The sequence below is a fragment of the Castanea sativa genome, chromosome 9, assembly GCF_040712315.1.
Source record: "Castanea sativa cultivar Marrone di Chiusa Pesio chromosome 9, ASM4071231v1".
NCBI classification, from domain to species: Eukaryota; Viridiplantae; Streptophyta; class Magnoliopsida; order Fagales; family Fagaceae; genus Castanea; species Castanea sativa.
In genome coordinates this window covers 35640446-35656498 of record NC_134021.1, presented here as the reverse complement: position 1 = coordinate 35656498, position 16053 = coordinate 35640446, and the positions used below count along the sequence as shown (strand labels likewise).

The 16053-nt window shown below is 35.3% G+C and overlaps 1 protein-coding gene across 2 annotated transcripts; it reads left to right on the top strand.

Moving 5' to 3' along the window:
- Positions 1 to 1817: 1817 nt before the first annotated feature.
- Positions 1818 to 15132, top strand: LOC142611444 (protein kinase and PP2C-like domain-containing protein). 2 transcript variants are annotated; one of them, XM_075783561.1, is made up of 12 exons: positions 1818 to 2006; positions 2089 to 2206; positions 2605 to 2771; positions 4181 to 4248; positions 4375 to 4598; positions 6560 to 6611; positions 9086 to 9635; positions 10466 to 10535; positions 10620 to 10839; positions 10922 to 11026; positions 13353 to 13448; positions 14729 to 15132. In XM_075783561.1, exons 1-12 carry the CDS (start codon positions 1892 to 1894, stop codon positions 14921 to 14923), a joined length of 1980 nt encoding a protein of 659 aa, XP_075639676.1. In that variant the 5' UTR covers positions 1818 to 1891; the 3' UTR covers positions 14924 to 15132. The 2 variants fall into 2 exon arrangements, with proteins under 2 accessions (XP_075639676.1, XP_075639677.1); XM_075783562.1 differs by lacking the exons at positions 1818 to 2006; positions 2089 to 2206 and having other exon boundaries at positions 2632 to 2771; positions 4132 to 4248.
- Positions 15133 to 16053: the final 921 nt, after the last annotated feature.

The following is a 16053-nucleotide window of genomic DNA, read 5'->3' as shown; positions in this document are numbered from 1 at the left end:
CTTTGAAGACAATTGAATGAAAATATTTTAAATCAAACTTAAGATATATTTTAGAAAATATCTTACTCATATAATTATATATTCTAAAAATAATATTTTTATAAATTTGAAAAAGAGGTTGTTATTTTTTATGGTTTTTTATTTTCATAATTGTTTTTTTTTTATACAAGATAGAATTTTTACTCTAGCCTAATCTAAGTGAATATGCGTGTGAAGCTCCTTTTTAGAGACTTGAACCCCGGCCCTTACTCTCCGCACCCCCCACAAGCATTATACTTATGGAGTGACTATCGCACCAAGGGTGTGCGATATAAAGTTTTTTTATTTGGGAATATATTATATTTAGAAATTAATACACTTACTAAGAAATAATTATTACAACTTATTTAGAGATAAATAGCTATTTCTCATTTTTAAGAATAGCTATTCATAAATAATGACTATTTCCTTTAATAAAAATATAATCAAATCACTAAATAGCAATAGCTAATCATATAAATAACTATTACATTATCGTGCCTATTACCGTCTATAAAACGTACCCTTAGAGCATTCACATCAGTTCATGGATAGTCTTGTAAAATACAAAAAACCAGCTCTTTTTACACATTTTGATAAATAAAAAAAAAACACCCACATCAGTGAGTGTAAAATTGTGCAAAATATACCGGCTGTGTAAATGAACAGTAACAGTGTAAATAAACACGACTACTGTTCAAGTTTAAACGATTTTTTTATTCTTTTTTTCTTTCTCCTCTATCAAACTACTTCTCTTCCCCAACCATTACAACAACCCAATGTGCCAAAATAAACACTAAACCTAGTGCCACCACCAAACACCACAACCTAGCACAGAGAATCAGCCTAAAATCAACAGAAAATTAACCCAAAATCAACGGAAAAGCAATTAGAAAATCCAACTCAATATCAAGACAAACCCACTGAAAACCCAACTCAAAATAAATCAAAACTCATCGGTAAACCCAACCTAAAAACAGTCCAACCCCATCGGAAAACCCAGCCCAAACCATACTTAACGAAAAACTCACGTGAAATGCCCAACGGAGCCGGATCTGCTGCCACTGCTACCGCCCGATGGTCTTCTATTGCTGCCACCGAATCTTCCATTGCTATAGTCGGTTGGGGGTGGGAGGCGATGGGTTGGTGGTGGAGGAAGAGAGGGACGGGCAAAGGAAAGAGGGAGGGCGAAAGCGAGAGGGAGGCCAAATTGGTAGAGGGCTAAGGCGGCGAGCTGGATCGGTGGAGAGCTAGATTGGCGACGAGCTGGATCGGTGGCGTTGGCGAGCTGGGTGAGACAGCTGTGAGGAAGATAGTGAGGGAAAGAGAGGAACAGGTGAGAGCTTTTTTTTTTTTTTTAGGAACGTGATAGAGCTGATGTTGTGGGTGTTTACGAGGGAGAATGGTATTAATAAATAATATTATTTAATTAGAAAAGATTTGTAAGATAGATAAACTGATGTGGGTGTTTTGGAAATATAATAGTGTAAAATAGAAAAAGTAGATTTTTAGTGTAAAATAGACGAAAATTTTTAGACGGACTGTGGTTGCTTCGAAAGAAATTACATTTTATTTCAAATTTGAATGTTGTGTAATTTGTTTATAATAGTCAGGGTGTAATATAGACACTGCCCACAAAGGAAAAAAAAAAAAAAAAACATTTTACTGTACAAACAGGTGAATTGTTGTTCGTTGCCTTCCCCCCTCGTACGAACAGTTGTTCAGGACCAAACTGTACAAACGAAATTTCCAACTCGTAACTGTATTTGTATCACTTTGTTCTCCATATTTGCAGAACTCCAAATTCAAATTAATCTCTTTCAAACTCAAACCCAGAGAGAGAGAGAGAGAGAGAGAGAGAGAGAGAGAGAGAATGCGGCTAGAGATTGTGGAGCCAAACAGGTGCATAAGAGGTTGCTGCACAAGCAAATCGATCCCTCTCCATCTCCCACCTTCCTCGTACACTCTCCTCTCTCCAATTGCCCGAGGTAACTTTTCTTCTTCTTGAAAATTTATGCAATTCTTTTAGCTCATCTCGAATTTGATTATTTAGAGAAATGGTGATTATAGGGGCAGAAAGTGTTGTGTATGAGGCAACTTTGTTTGGCAAAAAGGTTGCTGTGAAGAAACCCATCTTGTCTACTTCTGATGACATTGACAAGTTCCATAAAGAGCTCCAATTGTTATGGTATCTCTCTCTCTGTGAATTTTTGTATTTACATGTGTTTATGTTTCTAAATATGTTTCTATGTCTATTGTCATGACCTAAGGAAGCCATTGCCGCATTTGCACTATACCTTATAAGTACTAGTCAAATTAGAACTGGGGCTCCTCATAATTACTTGTATAGCCTAGTTTGACCTAGTAAACACCTAACGTGAGACTCTAACACACCCCCACATAACACACAATTATCCTATCTAATCAACATAATCTGAAGTATGACACATGCGCACGCGTACACACACTATATTTAGTGAACCTTGTTAATGTATTTGTGATAATGGGTGTGTAACACACACACACATATAATTTTATAACTCTTCTTTCTAAATAATTATTGTTTTTTTTTTTATTGCAATGAAGTATGGTAGATCATCCAGGTATAGCTACACTGCTTGCAGCACATGCAAAGCCACCCAATTACATGTTTTTCTTCAAACTCTATGAATCTCCGAATCTCGCAGACAAATTACATTCAGAAGAATGGAGTCCGGGTGTTGATCAAGCGCTCATGATTACAGTCCAGTTAGGTACAACTTTCATTGTCTCCAGTTTTTTCATTATTAATTGTTTTTTCTTTCAAGAATTTAATCTTTTACTAGGCTCGGCATTCTTCAAGTTCTTCATAAATGTCATGTTTATTTCATAATGTAAAGAACTGGCGAATTTGTTTGTTCAGCTTTCACTCATTTGTTATGTCATAGCTTGTATGATGGGATTAAGATTTGATTTTATCCTTAGCATTGTAAATCTGTTGGGTTGTTGATGACGAAAGTCTTGGCAATGTATTTACAAAAACAGGTTCAGTATTTGCATCTCATTCATCCCATAAGTCACAAATATATCAATAGTGGAGCACATACAGTAGTGGTTACGATAGGAGCAGTGCTTACTGCTTAGTAGTGTTGATACTTTAATTTTGGATTTATTTCTCTGGTCACATTTTTCCTAAGCCAAGCAAACCCAAGTGTGGAAGAAGTATATTCATCATTTGGATTCATAAAATCAGCAAATGTTTTACTTTGAAATGAAGAATTGCAATTACCATCTTTCATCACATTTATATACACTTTGAGGTATTTGATGAATCCGTGTATCTTTCATGTATTCAATCATGTGAGATAGTATGTTTTGTAGATGCTAGATGATAGCCTTTAAAATGTTTTATCAGAGGCTGTATATAACTTTTGTAACTTATTTTTTCCCCTTTTGGGGGGTGGGGAATTTGTAAATAATCAATAATTTTATGACCTTCAGAGCTAACTTTTACAGAAAGGTGCATATGAAATTTGTCTAACTTCTGTTCATGATTTAGAAAATAATATTATCAATATACATATACGAATATAATTCATTATACTATACAATACTCCATAAATGAAAAATAATTTCTTGAGAGTTTTATAGGGTTTTGTCTCTTTTTCGGTTCCTGCTTTAAATTGTTTCCTTGTGAAAAAAATATATAAATAAACCCTTTATCATACATACTTGCATTGTTCATTATAGTGGTTCAATGATTTATGAGAATTTGGTATAGGTTGATCAGAGAATTTTTTATCAGTGGCTTGTAATTTGTGAATTATAATAGAAGTATTTATTGGATATCAGAAGAAAGTAAAGCGGAAATTATAGCAAGAACTACATGAAAATGAAATTGAAAAATGAAGTTTGGTGACCATGTTACATTTGCAATAGTAATTAAAGAGAAGTGCAGAAGTAGAGTTTACTTATTATTTTTTCAAGAAAATTCTGTGCATTGCTTAGTTTGATGACAGGAGGAACATGATATTTTAGTGCGCACTCATCAATCACATGTTTTCATAAATTCATTGTTCTACATAAAACTTTATGTTTAGTTTATTGTCTAATTAAATTTTCTAAAAGTTTCAGTTGGATGATCTCTCAATGTTTTTCCATTCCCCTTATTTCCTTTCTCCAGCAAAGGCTTTGCAATATCTCCATAACCTTGGGATCGTACATAGGGATGTGAAACCAGCAAATATTCTTGTAAACATCTTCCTTAAGTTCCTGACCTTGTTTTCAGTTGGTATTTTTATTTATTAAATTCAGTATCGGAATCTTTATTTTTACTTGAAGGTGGTTAACTAATGTATATGTTTCTGAAAAATGCAGCTTGGCAAAAACCTTTACCCACACCTAGCAGATTTTGGTTTGGCAGAATACAAAAAAGATCTGAAAGGAGTTTCTGTTGAGAACTGGAAATCAACGGGCAAGCCAACTGGTGGTTTTCACAAAAGAAATATGGTTGGGACACTCATATATATGGCACCTGAAATTTTAAAGAAGGAGATCCATACAGAAAAATCAGATGTCTACAGTTTCGGGATATCAATCAAGTAAGAATCTATGACAAGAAATGCTGTTGTAATCTTGTATCCAATGCTGTTACAATTACTGCTAGGGCTATTGTGGGTTCCATTTAAGTTTCCGATACTCACTTTAGGAAATACAAAGAATACTATAGTGCAGTCAGTGTTCATATAAATTATCATACTACGCTGGCCATCAATGTTATTTTTGATGTTATTGCAGGTTTAAACCATAGCTCCTGAATAGTCATGGTGGACAATATCTATGATGAACGCTAATAGATGAAAATTTGCTCTTGCAAATTTGACTCACATGTATAATTTTGTCCTTCCAAGACATTGGTTGGCCATTATTATGGCTACCAGACAACCGGATATTAAACATTATTGATATGACTTCTTGTTTTGCCTCATTTGGCCTTGACCTATAATGTTGAAATCTGGATGCTAAATTGAACTGCTCATTGACATATTCATGAATAAAATCTTGGACAAATCATAAATGATTTATTTATTTTAATTATTTATGGAAACACTTAGTGTTGACTCATAGCAAAGCTAGAAGAAAAAGGTAGCCCTTCTTGGTTATGCATTGGAGAATGTACATAGATCTACTCTGACTTCATAGCAGATATACGAATGGATGGGGAGAGGCCAGAATACAGAAATGCAAGCATGGATATCTTAAGAAACTCTGATACACATTCAGTAGATACTTGGAAGTACATAAGTAGTGATATAATTATTTTATACTATATAAAATTTTTTTTGCTTAACTAGAGTATATGACAAGAATTGTTTCTGGTAGTTTATCAAGTTACCAACATCATGCTTTATAAGTGGAAATCCTTTTCTTATTATTTATAAGTAATTGACTTCATTGAAAAAAAAAAAAAAAAACAGAATACAAAAATCCAAGCGCACAGGCGGTGTGCTAAAGAAACAAGAAAACACCCAAAAAAAAAAAAACTAGGACTCAAGAAAAGCACATCTATCAATCAAATTAGACAAATAAATTAAAGTGAAAACACCCATTGCATTGGTCCATTCAAATAAGGTCTAGAAAAAGTAGAGCTTGAGGTCTTGGATAGATCTTTCATTCCCTTCAAAAGTCTGAGCATTTCTCTCCTGTCAAATAACCCTTATAAGGAAGTGAGGGGTCATGTTCCAAAGAACCACCTTTCTATGTCTGCTAAACTTGCCCAGCCAGCTATCTAAAAGCTCCACAACACCTTGGCATAGCCCAATAAATCCCAAATAGTGAAAACACCATATTCCACATCTCTGTAGCAACCAAGCAATGTAAGAGTAAATGATTACTAGAATCCCCAGCCCTTTTGTACATGCAGCACCAGTCTATGACTACAATTTGTTGTCTTTGTGGATTGTCCACACTGCTCTCAAAGTAAGAAACTAACCTTTGTTGGTACATTTAGTTTCCACACAGTCTTCCTGGAAAGGATATATGTGAACTGGAGTGTAAAGCCCTATAATAGGAGCGAACATCAAAAATATCCTGGGAGGAAAGTTTCCAGCAAAACTTGTCCATTCTGTCTCCTTCATCTCCTCTCCACACTCCAAAAAAAAAAAGATCCATGTAGGCAACGATCAACTCTAACTCCCAATCTTGAACCGATCAAATAAAACTGACATTCTAATGATAGCTCGACCCTGAGAGAGATATGAGATCAGCCATTAAAGCATCCTTATTACATGCAATGCCAAACAACTATTTAGCAGTTGATTGGTTTTTTCACTGTCTACTATTACTGGGTCAGAAAGCAACTTGCAATGCATTTATCTTGAATGATTATAATTAAGGATGCAATTAGGAGAGCCAGGTTTTTGCATTCCAGGCAGCATGGTTTGCTAGAATCTTTATTGATTTGAACTTTATATGATGTCGTATAATTTGGAATCATTTGGTTTTTCATAGTCTGAAGTGTGTGCAGCTGAAATCTTTCATTTATCCTTTCTTCCTATTGCAGTGAGCTTCTTACTGGTGTTGTCCCATATACTGATCTTCGTACAGAGGCACAGGTTAGCTTTCTTAATTGCACTTTTAAGCATGTGCAAATATTTTTCATTTTGTTATTGAGTTGATCCATGCATATCAGTCTTATTGTGGTTATCATTTTCTACATAGGGCTTTGGTATCACAACTGATGCAAAATGAGCAGAGTCTCAAGGGAATTTGTGTTTGGGGGGAAAAAAGGATAGAACCTAGCACTGAATAGTTAAGATTTCTATCATTTTAATAATAATAATAAAAAAAAGATTGCTTGAAATCAACACCAAGCAGTGAAAAGAGATATGAACCTAGGAGTCAATAGCTCTAGTTACTTAACATAGAGTTTAGACCAAATGGTAAAAAGAGATAGCAAATGTAGGAGTCAATGCCAAGCGGTGTTATAGTACCCAAAATTATTTTATTGGTGAAGTATTTTGATAAGCCCACAGTTGGATTATACATTTTCCTCATATCCACCATACTCGTCAAATATCAAGATGATCAGAGCTGAAAACCATCTTATGTGTAAGTTGTTCAAATAATAGTTTCAATCATCTTAAACTGAGGAATACCTATTCCTTCCCAAAAGGTATATAACAGATATTCTTGTATTTACTTAGATTCTCTCTCCTTAATTTTCTCCTTAATTTCCCCATACTTCAAGGATCAAAGGTCAACAGAACCTTATCATAGGTATCAATATTATTTTTCCGTTCACAAATTTTGGCCTGATTTTGTTATGAGTGACATTCAAACAAGAGCCCAACAATCTCGAATTTTTGGTAGTTGGTTCTGAAACCTCTTATTCTGGGGAGATATCACTTGTAGAGACTAAATATTTGGTGGGAACGGTCTATTCTTGAGATTAAATCTTTTTTTTTTCACAGTTTGTTGGATTGGAGTCTTGCTTTTTATTCTGCGCTCTCTTTTACTTTTTTAGATATTTTCGAGCATTGTAATTTGAGAGTTTGATTGTATTGCGGGTGTACTTGGGTTTGTTTTATTCAATAAAATTTCTATTGCCTATCAAACAAAAAAATATTGGCTAGAGACAACATTAGTGGCTCTACTAGTGACTCTGGAGCGAGCAATGGCATTGTGACTGGTGCTCGTAGTGGCAATGCTAGTGTAAGTACTGATAGGTAGAGCTAGAGTTGGAGAGCTATGATGAGAGAATGAACCTTAGAGATCTGATGATGTGTTGTCTTTGTTGACAGTGAGATTTTTGGTTGAATTGTTTTCTACAAGGATATGTGGAGGAGGTTAGAGGAGAGAGAAACTGTAAAATACAAATTCCAACTTTTTATATTCTTAAAAATATTAATTTTTGTTCCTTACATAATCATTGTTCCAATGTATCAAACATGTCCTGAATGGATGACCTTCTGGTTTGGATGCTAAATGACATTTGATTGATATGAAATTTGACTTGAATGATAAAAACATTGGGGGAACATGTAATATAACTCTGACTAGAGGATTGTCAAAATATTAATTTAATATAAAGCTATTGTGTGTTGTAACTTAAATCCATTGTGCACATGCTGGTAAATATAAAAACCATGGCCATTTGATACCTGCTATGCGTAATGCATTGCTGACATGCAAAAGGGCAAAGGCAAAAGTTGAAGTAGTGAATTTTACCACTTTTAAAGGAAAATTCTTCTGTTAACTTATGACTGACAGCTCATGTATGCCTTGGCTTGCAGGCAGAAGTTCACGAAGAACTTCCATGTGGCTTTAAGAAAAATTTCATTTTCAGTCCACTGGTTCTTTTGAGTAGTTGGTGGCAAGGTCTCAATGTTTAACCCCCTCCTCCCCTTTCCCGCCCCTCAAAAAGAAAAATTGATTATTAAGGAGTTTCTTTGGGTTATTTGGCTTAGGATAAGGTAACATACTTTGGCTTTTGCTGGAAATACCCAGCCAGTATTTCTCAACCGTCTTTTATCTCAACCGTCACTTTCAGTCCACTGGTTCTTTTGAGTAGTTGGTGGCAAGGTTTCAATGTTTAACCCCCTCCCCCCCTTTCCCACCCCTCAAAAAGAAAAACTGATTATTAAGGAGTTTCTTTGGGTTATTTGGTTTAGGATAAGGTAAAATACTTTGGCTTTTGCTGGAAATACCCAGCCAGTATTTCTCAACCGTCTTTTATCTCAACTGATTTCTTATATTCTACTTCCCAATCCATCTCGACATAAAATAAATTTACTTGTGAAGCACCCAAATAAAACAAAAGAAAAAGAAAAAGAAAAAGAAAAGAAAATCATCCATCTCAATGATTACTTTGTATTTGATACTTCTGTTCTTTCAAGCCTTTTATCTCGTGTGTGTGTGTGTGTGTGTGGGCTTCTCTAGCTTCCAAATATAATGTTCTGTTTCAAATCACTTTGTTGTCCACATATCTCTCATATATTTCTAATCTCACATCTAACAATTCAATGCGCCCGTTTAGACTTTACCTTTGATGGCTAACTGATGCATGATATGTAAAATTTGATTGCAGGCCCACACAGTGCTGGAGATGAACTATACTGAGCAGCAACTTACAGCAGCTGTGGTTTCTGATAGATTGAGACCAGTTCTTGCTGGTCCTGAGTTGGGTGCTCCGTCAAGTTTGTTGTCTCTGATACAGAGGTGTTGGGATGCAAATCCTCAGAATAGACCTTCTTTTGATGATATAGTTGGGGAACTTGATTCAATCTTAGAACACAGAAAGACAGTAAAGGAAGAGGAGATGACCCTTGGTGAATCTCCAAGTTCTAATGACGACCAGCTAATGGATGTCACCAACAAACTTCGAACTTATCAAGAGAGTATTAACTGGTCTACTCAGGGAGAACATTTCTCTGGGAGGGGTTCATTTGCAGCTGATTCTAGTATGAGAATCTGGCTTGATTTCCCTTATGATCCTTTGGCATACCATCCTGTACTTTCTTGGGGATCCTTTGCTACTTGTGGCAGAAGAGAGACCATGGAGGATACACATTTCCTTATGCCCAATATGTGCAATGAAAAGGATATTCATGTTTTTGGTATCTTTGATGGTCATAGAGGTGCTTAATGTTGATTTTATTTCTCTACCTAATTTTGAATTTGGAACCAAGTTCCAGGGAGAATGGATTTTAATAACCACTATAGATCAGTACTGCAATTAGGATGGTGATCATGAGAGTCTTCCAAACCCCGCGCCCCCCCCCCCCCCCCCCCCCCCGGCGCCCCCACCACCCACCAAAAAAAAAAAACCTTAATTTGCTTGAATATCTTTATTTTGAAGTAATTCCTTAGAGGTCAGGAACCACATTTATTTGTGGAAAAGTTAAGAGTATCAATAAAAGGTTGAGGGGAAACTTCCCCTCAGAAATTACTGTTCACATTTTATCTGTTTTTCTATGAGTGTCTATCCTATGTATTGTTTTATGAATGAGATTATGCTTGTCTCATAGTCCCTGAGCAATGCTCGGTTGGTTTTTTGTTATTGCAATGATTGCAACAAAGAAAAAGAAAATTATGAAAAGAACAGAAAAATCTCCTTTTGGATCATGAAAAGCATACTAGTGTTAAGTAAGAGCCATTAAAGGAGAGTTGGCTTCATATACTCTGGAAGCCAAATACTTATTTCTAATTTTTACATGTGTAAGATCTATTTTCAGTTTATGATCTTCAAAGCATTTAAGAAGAAACTTACAATTTTGGTATTTGAAAGACATTTTCTGAATGGTTGAATTCTCTCCCTCTTCTTCTCATCTCTCCTTTTTTCAATCATTACCTCATGAAGACTGCTGGTGTGGTTAGAAGCATTCTTCCCTGGTTTGTTTCCTAGTACACCCTGATGCTAATGGTTTAGTTACATCACAATATATAAATTTGGCTGTAACATGTGCAGGTGCAGCAGCTGCTGAGTTTTCTGCTCGTGCATTGCCAGGCTTCTTGCAAAGTTTAGTTTCCACAAGCAGGTTTCTTATGTTCTAGATTTTAACTCAATATTTTACCCCCTTGTATTTCTTTTCTTTAGAAATTAATTTTATATATGAATGCAGTCCTTCAAACGCATTATTGGAAGCATTTGTTAAGACAGATGCTGCATTTAGAAATGAACTGGATTCTTATCATAAATCTAAGAGAGTTATTCAAAAAGACTGGCATCCTGGTTGCACTGCAGTTGCTGCTCTTATAGTTAGAAACAAGATTTTTGTTGCCAATGCTGGTGATTGCAGGACAATATTATGTCGAGCTGGTCACCCCTTTGTTCTAACTAAGGTGAGCTGGGACCTGTTTACTGGATTTTCTGGTTCACCATAAGGTCTAATTGTTCTCAAAGTCATTAAATTTGGTATTATAGGATCATGTTGCTAGCTGTCTCGAGGAGAGAGAGCGTGTTGTTAGTGCAGGAGGACAAGTCAAATGGCAAGTTGATACATGGAGGGTTGGTCCTGCTGCTCTCCAGGTTTGTCTCTTTGAGCTTTATGATCATAGTACAACTCTGACTTCCCAAAATATATGGAGTTTGCTCTTATCTTCTAAAATTTTCTATTGTGAAAAGCTAGATAATATACTTCTATTTTTTTGGCAACTTTTTTTATTTGCTTACATGATTTTATATACTTTTGCTATAGTACAGTTAATGGAGGGCTAATTACAGTATATGTGTGATGAATGATGGAACCAATGCTTAACTTGGTTGACAAGAAGATAGGTGGGGTGGGGTGGGGAACCTTTAATGTAAAAGTTGTGCTTGGGAAAAAATCTATCAGTGAAAGTATATATGTATTCTTGAGCTAGTTATATTTGTGCTTTTTACAATTTGGTTCTCATGTAAATAATTACAGGGTTAGGGGCTGAAAGAAAACACAGCCTCTTTCCTTATCTCATCTCACTTTTAGTCATTTTGATCTTCTTATTACAAAACCTTCATCACTACTAACAAGGAGAAAGGTTATTCACTTCCAACCCAATACCTATTGATGCAGGACAAAGGGAGCTAAACCAAATCAGGTCTGGCAGTTCCTGGACCACTTGGTTTTGAGGAATTGGAGTTAGGGTTTGGTGAGAAAAAGGTTGGGAATTAGTAAGGAAGAGAGGGTTTCTAGCGGTGAAAAGAAATACTTGTATTTTTTTTTTTTGAGAAATGGAAATAGTAGTATTTGAGGGTGGAACCAAGAGGAAAAGCCAAGGCCTTGGTTGATTTTCCAGGGCTGCAAACAGTGACCCATAAACAGTGCTTTGGCTGTTTGTGGGGGTATTTTGGGTTATTTGATGGATGGGTGGTTTAGATTTTAGATTTATTTATTTATTTATTTCAATTTTAGGAGTTTACAAGTACAGGTGACAAATCAATTTATTATTGCAAGGTTCCAAGTTACAGGAAATTTAAGGACAGAAAAGAAAGAGAATAAATTCCAAGGCATCACGCTGAAGATTTCCTTGGTATCACACATCGGAGAATGTTGTATCACACAAACCTCAAACAAAGTTTCATAACTTACAAAAATACCTCCTCTTTAATAGAAAGCATTTCATACTAATACCTATTCCTAGTGGAACTTGGACTTATTGAAATCTTATTAAGAGTTGGACTCCTTGGGCTTTTACTACTAAGTGCAACCTAAACAACTAAACTCAAGTAAAACCAAAATAAGATCCAATGAAACCAAAAGATTACAAAATTTCCTGACACTTAAATTAAAATTAAAGTGAAACTGGCTTTTCACTGCTTGTGATATGCGTATAATTTTTAGCACATTGTTACCGATATGGGCATTGCAACTGTGTGCAGAGTGCAGATGGGTACTCTTGCGCTATAATTTTTGGTAAGATATTGGTTTATCCAATGTCATATTCCTTGAAAAAAGTATACTTTCTTTAGAAACTAACTGAGATATTTCCTGGAAAGCCATCATCTGCCTTGGTGCTGGTAGCTGGCTCTGCAGCAGCAGCAGGCAGTGTGATACTAGCAGTTGGCTGTTGTGTGGTGCAGTAGCACAGTCAAGACCCTAGCTGATGTTGTGTTAATAAACAGCTTAATTAGTTAAGGCTTTGGATGGTTACTAATAGTATCTGTAGTAACAGAAGTGGTTAGGCTGCTAGTTAATTATCAAACAGCCAATCAGCTTGCTTTGCAACTGCTTCTTATGCAGCAGCCAATCAGGTGGCATTGTAACTACTTAGAGCTTTTGTAGTTAGTAACAACTAGACCAATCAAAATTAAGCAAGGCTTGAGCCAATCAAATGGCAACCTGCTTAAGTAGTGTTAGTATAAGTAGTTTACTGCATAATTGTAATGATAGATTTTGGTAAATGAAATTGGCCTAGCTTTTATGCTATTTCAGAGATTGAGTACTCTGTGCAGAGGTGTTATCCACCTATAAGCTTCTCTAAACAACTCTCATTTTCATTTCATTTCTAAGCCTAAACAGGAAGCCCTAACAGCGCATCATTATTCCTCCCGTGTACTAGGGTTACGCCTCTTTAGGCTTTTTTCTTTGAATGAATATTTATTACTTAAAAAAAAAAAGCAGACTTTTAGGTTTTCCTTTCAAAGGGAGACGTTTCTATAACTATCATAAAGCATAGTTGGTAATGACTTGTCATTTAAGAGAGAGGGGAGGAGAATTTCGAAGAGAGATGATTATAGATCATATTTGAAGAATCTTGTATGGCTCTGCAAAACATGTTTATTTATTAGACTCTTTTCTTTTCCAGTCTTATACCATATATGTTTTTCCGTTAATGGGTCAGACAGCGTTCACCCACTAAAATTTTCCCTTCAACAGGTTACTCGCTCCATTGGTGATGATGATCTGAAGCCTGCTGTAACTGCAGAACCTGAGATAACTGAAACTGATCTGTCTGGAGAGGATGAATTCCTGGTATGGACACTTTATTTTGATCAATGGTGGTTATCCCCTGCTATTTAATCATTTATGTATCAACATGAAGAATGCTATAAGCTTTAAACTGGAGAAGGTCCACCGTTTGTTGGGGGGGGGAGGGGGGGGTAAAAGCAAAAGGAACTTTGACTGTGTATGCTTCTTGCATACACAGCTTGACTTGAAAATTCCATGAGATTTTAACAGGAGCTTGGATCAGAATTCTTTGTGGATTCCCTAACCTAAACTTTTCACAAAGCCTTGTCAGTTGTCTTGTCAAGGACCTTCATTAATTTTTCCACACTTTAAGTGGTTCTTGCAATAAGAAGTCTGTTGTTAAAATTAATTGGAGTTTATAAATAGGCATGGTGATAAAATAAGTTAATTATTTTACTTTAGTCACTGAAAGGTTCAGAATTGTTGGTAATATTGTTGTTGCCAAGCTTTATGGGCCTTTAAAAATGTGGCATGCATCTGGACTGGAAAGAAAATTCTGTATTATGCATCTGTTATGGTTCTTAAAAGAGGATGAAGATTAGAGAGGACATCATAGTAATTTAAAGCAATAATTCTTCTCTGTACTGTTAGTATATCTTATTAAAACTGTTATTAGCTTCACATTTAAGCAATATATTAAGGCCATTAATTTTTTGGTTTGAGAAAGAAAGTTTTTTTTTTTATTTTTTTTTTTAAACAAATAAATTTGTTTATTTATATTTTTACTATAGGGGCCATTGTTTGGTGCAATGGTAGTCTTGGGCTGCCATTAAGAGGCTTGATAGGACCATATCCAAGCCAACTCCCTTAGGACCGAACTTAGGTGGGACAAGTATTAGATAACGACCTTATCTGTTACTTCATACCTATACCATACAGTCTTTTGCCAATGACCGGTGTTCTTCCCTAGGAAGATTGAATTCAGAAACTCACAGAACCAAATTAGAAATGGCAAGTTGCATGAAGTTTGAAGTATTGGGAAGACTCCTTTTTTTTTAATTGTTCAAGTGAATATAAATGGGAAGGTTACATAATCAAATAAACTTTTAGACTATTACGTCGTATGCTAATATAGATTTTTGCATCTCAGTTTCTCAGAAGAAAGTTTTAACTGGGGAAAAAAAGTCAAGAAAAAAATAAGAGTTGACGCATCTTAGACATATTGAGTAGTACCATATGATGGGCAATAGGAACACATGTAACCTACGCATTATTCAATAGAGATGGTTGCAAAAGCATCCAGGTCCCCTTGAATATGGAAGTAATATGTGTTTGCTTACCAGGTTATGGCTAGTGATGGACTCTGGGATGTTGTCAGCAATACAGATGTTATAAACATAATTAGGGACACGGTCAAAGAGCCCGGAATGTGTGCTAAAAGATTGGCGACAGAAGCTGCAGAACGAGGCAGCAAAGATAACATCACAGTAATTGTTGTTTTCCTGCGTCCAGTGTCTACTGCAGAGAGGATCTATTAGGAATAATTTTCCTACTACTGAAGGCAAGATGTCTAATTGCAAATCAATGATGGCGAGAAAATTAAATTGCATGATATTTTGGTGGGACGTCACTGGTAATGGAAAAATAATGATCTATGTACATCATTTATATTTTTTGGTGTCAAATTCACTGATAATTGTAAAACGCTGATCTTATTTATCAAGTAGATTTAAGCATTGGTCTTGTTTGTGCCTAATAGGTCAAGCTTTTAGCTAGGTATCCATGCAAATTCTCTGAGGAGAAAACTTGAGCACAACCCCCTTTTTTGGTTCAACTACTAAACCCTAGACCTATTCTTGTCCATGACTATATGTTGCATAATGAGAAGAACCCTACATAGATAATAATTGTTGTAATGTTGCATTTAGTTAGTTGGTTAGTTAATTACAATTTCAAGCATATTAATCATATTTAATATGTTGAAATTGAAATTATTAATGCACATAGGGAATAATTAGACCAATAGGATAAGGTCATGTGGGCAAATAGAATAATTTTATGGTTCTATAAATACCTATTTGTAATCACATTTCCATCATTGAAGAATAAACTAATTTCTTAGTGCATTTCTATCTCTCTTAATCTCTCTTCTTCTATATGGAAGGCGACTCCCTTGAATTAAGTAAATTTCCTTACAATTTTCATTAATTCCCTCACAATTCATATCCATCCTCATTAGGAACCACCGGGTTCCTAACACATAATCTGAACTAAGGCTAGTTGCAAGGTTTCTGGTACATTTAAGTAGATATTAATCCCTCGTAAGCACTCAACTCAACTGGTTGCTTTGCCCTTTGTGGTTGAGGGCACAGGTGAGATATGATACATATGTTGCATGCATAAAGTATCTTCTCCATTTTATTCTTTTATTGTGAGAGTTGAACACCCGATGAATTAAAAGATTTGCGGTAGCTCTAGGAATTTTTTCTAGGATAGTCATTAAAAAATTTAAACTATACAAAATTTAATAAAAATATTAACAAAAAAAAAAAAAAATCCAAATACATAAATTTAAAATTCCTTATACTAACAAAATTAAAGGCAAAAAGGCACTGAAGAGAGAGTGAGATTTGAAAATGCTGTGATTTGAGTAATAAAGAGAGTTTGA

What these genes read in the sequence shown, in the direction of transcription:
- LOC142611444 (XM_075783561.1), top strand. Translation starts at nt 1,892, where the DNA reads ATGCGGCTAGAGATTGTGGAGCCAAACAGGTGCATAAGAGGTTGCTGC. An exon ending in ATCTTCGTACAGAGGCACAG is followed by an intron (nt 6,612 to 9,085) that starts GTTAGCTTTCTT and finishes ATTTGATTGCAG; the next exon opens with GCCCACACAGTGCTGGAGAT. An exon ending in TTGGTCCTGCTGCTCTCCAG is followed by an intron (nt 11,027 to 13,352) that starts GTTTGTCTCTTT and finishes TCCCTTCAACAG; the next exon opens with GTTACTCGCTCCATTGGTGA.